Source organism: Chrysochloris asiatica, unplaced genomic scaffold, assembly GCF_000296735.1.
Source record: "Chrysochloris asiatica unplaced genomic scaffold, ChrAsi1.0 scaffold00106, whole genome shotgun sequence".
Lineage (NCBI taxonomy): Eukaryota > Metazoa > Chordata > Mammalia > Afrosoricida > Chrysochloridae > Chrysochloris > Chrysochloris asiatica.
The window spans coordinates 10448358-10456469 of NW_006408624.1; the positions used below are offsets into that span (position 1 = coordinate 10448358).

At 38.3% G+C, this 8112-nt stretch overlaps 1 protein-coding gene across 3 annotated transcripts in view; it reads right to left on the minus strand.

The window, feature by feature from the left end:
* The window catches only part of SCMH1 (sex comb on midleg homolog 1 (Drosophila)), a 296989-nt gene that overhangs the window by 124385 nt on the left and 164492 nt on the right, over positions 1-8112 (minus strand). For 2 of the 3 annotated variants that reach the window (XM_006867602.1, XM_006867601.1), the window contains one exon: positions 3852-3940. The exons of the other annotated variant lie outside the window; for it this stretch is intronic. In XM_006867602.1, coding sequence (XP_006867664.1) covers positions 3852-3940 — 89 coding nt within the window. The remainder of the gene's footprint in view (positions 1-3851; positions 3941-8112) is intronic. 3 annotated transcript variants of the gene reach the window in all.

Below are 8112 nucleotides of genomic sequence, written 5' to 3' on the forward strand. Positions count from 1 at the left end.
TCTCTTCATTTTGATTTGTGGCCCATTAGCAAATGAAGGTTCTGTGAGCTTTTCTCTACTTGGAGGAGGCATTCTGAGTGCCTTCCCACTTTCCAGTCCTGTATCTGACAATGTTTCTCTGCTATTCATAGAGTTTTCAGTGACTAGCAATTCGGAAGTAGTTTGTCACTATTTCTTCCTAGTCTGTCTTTGGAAGCTCATCTGAAACCTGTCCACCATGGGTGACCCTGCTGGTTATTTAAAATACCGGTGGCATAGCACTCAGAATCAAAGCAATTCAAAGCACCACAGCACGACAAACAGACGAATGGCGGTTGCATGGTTGCTGTTAAATAGGAATCTCCTTGTGCTAGGGCCCTTAAGTTATGCTCAAAGGCGGGATTTTTGTCCTTGGATGTCAATCAAGAGGCAGAAGCACAGCAGGGGCGACTGGGTTGTAGTGAGACGCTTTGGGCTGGGCTTTTGGGTCTCTAAGTTGATCGACCCCCGCCTCAAAGCCAGGATCCAATGGTTAGGCTAGGAAGGTGTTCTCGCGTTCGGGGTGAGTAGGACAACCTGGCTGGCCCCTGCAGTCTCTTCCTGCTAGGCAGCGTCTCTACAATAGTATAACTAGGTAAAAATGAACTACTATTTTCTTAGTCGGTTTGAAGAACTTATTCCATTATCTTCTGTTTTACGTGACTGTTGTCAAGAAATGTGCTGCTAGGCCAACTGCAGTCCTTTAGAGAATTCTGCTTCATAGCTTGCTCAGATCTGCTCTTTTGCCCTAGCTTTCTAGAGTTATACCAGGATGTTTTAAGGTATGCATCTGCCTTTAATACATACTCTGGAAAATCTGCTGTAATTATCTTCTAAATATTGCCTCTTCTCTATTCTAATTAATCTTTCTGCATTTCATGTTCAGCATATATTGGGTAATACTATTCTCCTTGTCTGTTACCTTCTCTTTAATATTTCTACCTCTTTTTCTCTCGCTGTGCATTCTGGGTAATTTACTTACATGTATCTTTCATTTGAATCAATCCAATGGCACTTAACAACAATATCTTTCATTTCATAACTGTTTATGTCTAAGGTGTTTATTTTTTATTTCAATAATTATTTCATTTTTAGATGTTCCAATTGCTTATTTTTCAAATCTTTTAAAAAGTAGAATTTATATTTTTGTCATTAAAAAAACCTCCCTTTTATTTTCTTGCTGTTGTTGTTATGTGACATCAACTTGATTCCCTCATAGCGACCCTGTACAGGGTTTCCGAGGACATTTTCGAATACATAATTTGATACTTCGGCTATTATCTGAAAGTTCTTAAGGTTCTAACTTTTTTTTTAGTCTACTGACTCATCGTGTTAGATTGTCCTGAGGGTTTTATACTTCTAGACTGGGTGCTCATTTTCAGTGATACAACCTTGCTTTTGGGACTTCCATACCACCTGACAGGAAATCTGGTACCATGAGACGTTTTGAGTTTGCTTCTGTGTTGTTGTTGTTGCTAAGTGCTGTTGAGTCGATTCCGACTCATAGCAACCTTGCAGAGGGTTTCCCAGGAGTTCGAACCATCAACCTTGCAGTTAAACTGATCTTTCGGTCAAGTGCTTATCCTACAGTACCATACTAGGACTTCTGTTGCTGTTGCTGTTGTTAAGTGCCATCAAGTCAATTACGATCCACAGTGACCCTGTAAAAAGTTTCCAAGGCTGTAAATCTTTACGGTAACAGAACTCCTCATCTTTCTCCCACGGAACAGCTGGTAGTTTCAAACTACTGACCGATTCGTAACCACTATGATACCAGAGATCCTTAGGACTCCTGTTGTTGTTGTTAAGTGCTGTCGAGACAGTTCCGACCCATAGCAACCCTGTATAGGGTTTCCAAGGAGTGACTGGTGAGCATGAACCATCAACCTTGCAGTTCAAACGGCTTTGCAGCCTGGTGCATTAACCCACAGCACCACACCAGGACTCCTAGGACTCCTGTAGGTACTCAGAAATATCTTCATACAACTATGGGATTTCTAGGCAACACAAGTACTATATCTGAAACCAGTAAGATTCTGTTTTTAATTTAATTTTTGTTGTTACTGAGAATATAAACAGCAAAACAAATACCAATTCAGCAGATTTTACATGTACAATTCAGGGACACTGGTTACAGACTGAAGTCTGTACTGCCATTCTCACCCTCCATTTCTGAGTTGTACTCCCCCATTAAAAAAAAAAAAATTGAATGCCCCCTAAAGTTGTTATCTAATCTTTCAAGCTGCTCTTGTCAATCTGATCCCATATAGACGAAATCTTAAAAGAGCACAGTGCTCAAGATTATTATTGTTAAGTACTGCTGAGTCATTTTTGACTCATAGCGACCTTGTATATGGTTATATTTAAAGGAAGGAAGATTCTGTCTTATCAGAAGATATGATCCCATTCCCATCTTAACCCAGAGTCCCTGCAAAAAAAAGTGTTTGTCATCAATGTAATTATCTCTTCATGTGACAATCTTAATTCTATATCCTTGCCTTGCCTAAACCCAAAGCCTCATCTTCTGTCCATGTGTAGCTATTAAAAGACAAATTTCTTGGAAAATAAGATTGGCAAAGCCCCTTATGGCAACTGCAGGTTCCATGCATACATTTAACACTCTGGTTTTTCTTTTTCATTTTTAGTCTCTGAAAAAATTTCACACCTTCTTGTAAGCTCAGCAAAGTATTTAAAGGGATACATTTCTTTTTTTTTTTCCCTTTAGCATTTGGAGGTATTTTGTATTGAAAGGGTTTTAAAGTTACTTAGTACGTTTTATTTTGGAAACCAGAACCTAGACAAGATATAGACTTAAAAACAGCATAGGTAAGCCTAAATAAGTCCCTTTAACAGAAACTCTAATCCTATTAGAATAATTTAACTGCTAACAGAATGACTGCCGTATCCTTTTAGGAGCAAACACAGCTTTTGGATGCCTAATCTACAACTTACTAGCTATGGGATCTTGGGCAAGTTTCTTTTAAAAGTATTTGTTTCCTTGACCAGTAAATGGAAATAAGAATCCCTATTTCATCAGGTTAGTTGTGAGTATTAAAGAAAGTGGTGGTGGTGGCTGTGTGCCGTGGAGTCAATTCCGACTCATAGCGACCCTGTACAGGGTTTCCGAGGCTGTAAATCTTTACGGGAGCAGAACACCGCTGGTAGTTTCGAACTGCTGACCTTGTGGTTCGCAGCACGATTCGTAACCACTACGCTACCAGAGCTCCTTATTAAAGAAATTAGTATATATAAAGTAGTATATATAAATCTCCAAATATATTTAGACACGGAAAGAACTGGTCTATTTCCATTCTCTTTGTTTAGAAAATAAGACTATATCGAACTTGTTTATAATAAGAACAGCTCCTTTAGATTTATGTTCTATTTTATATGCCTTACTAACAAACACGGAGTCCTGGTGTGGTGCTGTGGGATAAGCACTGTACCTCAAGGTCGATTTAAACCACAAGGTAGCCACTCCTTGGAAACCCTATACAGGATTTAACAACAACAACAGCTAATAAATACATTTTAAATTCTTAACAATCCTGTGAGGTAGTTAAAACCTCACTTTACATATGAGATGAAAAGATATTTAACAGTTTGCTCCAAGTGGACATAGCTTGTTCTTAGCTGAGGTAGAACCCACAAACTAGGAATCCTAACTTATAGGCTAATATTAGTACCCCACAGAGAATTGCTGCTTCACAAAATCCATTTTTTCAACTGGTTTCTGAGAAAGCCTCCTCAGGCATATAGGGTTCATTAATTGAGAGAATATAAGTATTTGACTTTATCAGCTTACAGCTGGTGATATTTGAGGGACACCATACCTTGTGGAAAATTCTGATGGGAGCCATCTCTGCTCCATTTAATGTCTTCAAAAGGAACATGGGCCAAGAGGAAGCATTTAGCCGAAATCCTGCAGCAGAGATAATAATAGGTAACAGATAAAAAATATATTTCAAAGGGAATGGCGATATAAAGTTCTCCCTTTAGAATACAGCTACTATTGCTACAACTTACACTGTGATAGTCATTAACACAGACTTTTAGGAAATAACTTAAAGGCCAAATAGAAGAAATGCCTCATTAGACAGATAATGAATATGAGCATTACTAGAGGAAATGTAACTTGTCCAAGGTAATGTTGCAAAGTAGTGGGAGTCTATAAATCTAGTATCCTGACTCCAAAACCAAGATGACAGAATAATACATAATAGAAAAACTCTCCTTGAAAACCCCCAAAAAGGATGAAAAACTAGATTAACAAATGTTTATAAATGACCAAAAAGAAACTGTCAACATACAAACATTTGAAGAGGTAGTATATGATCAAGAGCTAATGATACTGAAGGAAGAAATCCAAGGTGCACCGAAGGCATTGGCAAAGAACAAGGCTCCAGGGAACTGATGGAATACAAACTGAAATCTTGCAACAAACTGATGTGGCACTGAAGGCACTCACTCATCTATGGCAAGAAATATGGAAGACAGCTGCCTGGCCAACTGATTGGAAGAGATCCATATTTGTGCCCATTCCAAAGAGAGGCAACCCAAAGGAATGCTAAAATCATCAGACAATATCATTAATATCTCATGCAAATAAAATTTTGCTAAAAACAACTCAAAATGGCTGCATCAGTACACTAACAGGGAACTGCTAGAGGTTCAAATCCGATTCAGATGAGGATATGGAACAAGAGATATTGCTGACATCAGATGGATCTTGGCTGAAAGCAGAGTATACCAGAAAGATACTTACCTGTATGTTACTGATTACACAAAGCCTTTCTATTGTGTGAATCATGATAAACTATAGAAAACATTGTAGAGAATGAGTATTCTGAAACATTTAATTGTGCTCACAAGGAACCTGAACATAGACCAAGAAGCAGAAAACAAGGGAATGCTAAATGATTTAAAATTAGAAAAGGTGTCTGCTAGGGTTGTATTTTTTCACCATATTTATTCAATCTATATGCTGAAAAAATAATTAGAGACACTGGCTTATATGAAGAAGAATATGGCATCAGGATTGGAGGAAGAATCATTAACAACCTTCAATATGCAATGATACAACTTTGCTTCCTTGGAAGTACAGAGGACTTAAAATATGAATATCAAATAGCACAGTCTTTGGTATGGGTTGCACCTCAATGTACAGAAACAAAAATCTTCACCACTGGACCAATAAATGGAGAAAATATCGAATTTGTCAAACACTTCATTTTGCTTGGGTTAACCACCAACATTCATGGATGCATCAGTCAAGAAAATCTAATGACCTACTGTGTTTCGCAAATCGTGTGCACAAGACCTCTTTAAAGTACTCAAGAGCAAAGATGTCAGTTTGACGACTAAGGTGAGCCTGATCCAAGCCACGGTATTGTCAATAGCTTTATATGCGTGAAAGTTGGACAATGAATAAGGAAGACTGTAGAAGAATCAATGCATTTGAGTTATGGTGTTGGAGGAGAATATTAAAAACACCATGAACTGCCAAAAGAACAAACAAATCTGTGTTGGAAGAAGTACAGCCAGAATGCCCTTACAAGCCAGAATGGATCAGGAGGGACCAGTCTCTAGAGAAGGACATCATGCTTGGTCAGAGAGAAAGAAGAAGATCCCCAATGAGATGAACTGGCATAGTAGCAGCAGCAATGGGCTTAAACGTAGCAACAACTGTGATGCTGTTGCAGGAACTGGCAGTGATTCATTCTGTTATGCACCTAACAACAACAACAACAACAACAACAAAGGAGATCAACCACTTGTCTGTCAGTTTGTTATTCTGTGGTGGCTTGTGTTTTGCTGTGATGCTGGAAGCTGTGCCACCGGTATTTTGAATATCTGCAGGATCACCCATGCTGGACAGGTTTCAGCTGAGCTTCCAGACTAACACTCAGAAGAATTCAGTGAAACACTATAAGATAGCACTAGAATATCGAATATTGAAACATGATGAATAACATTAGCATACTGTCAGATATAATGCTGGAAGATGAGCGCCCCCCCCCCCCAGGTTAGAAGGCACTCAAAATACAACTGGGAAAGAGCTGCCTTTGTAAAGCTGACCGTGATGACACAAATGGAGTAAAGCTTTCAGGACCTTCATTTGCCAATGAGTCACAACTCAAACTGAGGAGAAACTGAGGAAAATTAATATCCATTAATAACTGGAACATAGTATGTACAAAGTATGAATCTAGGAGAATTGGAAATTGTAAAAAATGAAATGGAACACATAAACATCAATAGCCTAGGCACTAGTGAGCTGAAATGGACTGGTATTGGTCATTTTGAATATGACAATCAAATGGTTTAATCTGCCAGGAATGACAAATTGAAGAAGAATGGCGTCACATTTATCATCAAAAAGAACATTTCAAGACATATCTTGAGGTATAATCTGTCTGTGATAGGATAACTTTCATATACCTACAAAGAAGACTGGAGTCCTGCTGTGGTGCTGTAGGATAAGCACTGGATTAAAAGATATGTTGAACCACAAGACTGGAGGTTTAAACTCACTAGTTGCCCACTGGAAACCCTAGACAGGTTAGCTATGAGTTGGAACAGACTCAGTGGCACTTAACAACAACAAGCAATGACCTAGAGAGCAGAGTGTGAAAGGGAACATAATAATCTCTTTAAAAAGAACTCAAATATGTCAACTGGTATCTTTGGTAACCTATTATTTTTGGGTAATATCAATAAAAATGATTTCTCACTCTGTTTCTCATACACTCAAGTACACACACCACATATAAAACACTTTCTTGATGTTCATAGTTAACTTAAATCAATGAAAAAAAAAAACAGGTAATGATGAAGATGGAGGAAAGCACCTTAGCTAAAATTTTTCATTTTCCTTAAGAGGAAACAGAAGCGCAGAAAGGTTAATTGTTCATGGTCATTCAACAAGAAAGTACCATTTAATTAACAAATTGTGAAAATATGGACAAATCTGCTGCAAAATACGTCTTTAAAGTGTTAATAAGCAAAAGATGTCACTTTGAGGACTAAGCAAGCTATGGTATTTTTAATCACCTCATATGCAGGCAAAAGCTGAACAATGAAAAAGGAAAACCAAAGAAGAATGGGTGACTTTGAATTATGGTGATGGCAAAGAATATTACAAGTACCATGTACTGCCAGATGAACATAGACATCTGTCTTGAAAGAAGTAAAGCCAGAATGCTTCTTAGAAAAGAGGATGGCAAGACTTTGTCTCACACACTTTTGATGTGCTATCAGGAGGGACCTTTCCCTGGAAGACATTGTGCTTGGTTAAGAGGAAGACCCTCAACAAAATAATACAGTGGCTGCAATAATGGGCTCAAATATAGGAATGATGGTGAGGTTGCCACGGGACCCAGCAGTGTTTCATTTGGTTTTCATAGGGTTGCTAAAGTTAGAACAGACTCAATGGCACCTAAAAACAACAACATCCTAGTTAGGTCTTTCAATTAACGCTCCAAGTGCTTCCTTAAATTTGGCCTCAACTCTCTATCCGAGATACCAAATTCTAGTGCTTTTCAACAGTCTCCTAATCTATCTAAGCCTTTCCATTTCTGATGAAATAGGTTGCACCAAAACTTCAGAGTTGGAAAGAACAGGAATAGCAGCTAATATTATTCGATACTTCACTGTGTGTGTTGTTGTTGTTAAGTGCCATTGTATTAGTTCAAACTGACCTTATGGTCCAGTGCTTATCCTAGAGCGCCACGCCAAGAATCCACTTCACTGTGTATTAGATACTATGTCAATCAGTTTATATAGGTGATCTAATTTAATCCTCAAGACAACTCTATGAGGTAACTAAATATTGTTATCCTCATTTTATACATAAGACACAGAGCTAGAAGCTCCTCAGTAGCTTCTTCCTAACATAAATAAATAAAAACTGGGAATTACATTGCTTACAATTTTGTAGTGAGAAAAGGGCAAAGACAGGAATGAAACCCAGACAATCTGACTCACAAACCCCCATTCTTAATTACTGTTGTTGTTGTTGTTGTCAGGTGCCATCGAGTCGGAACCGACTCATAGCGACTCCATGCACAGCAGAACGAAACAATGTTCGATCCT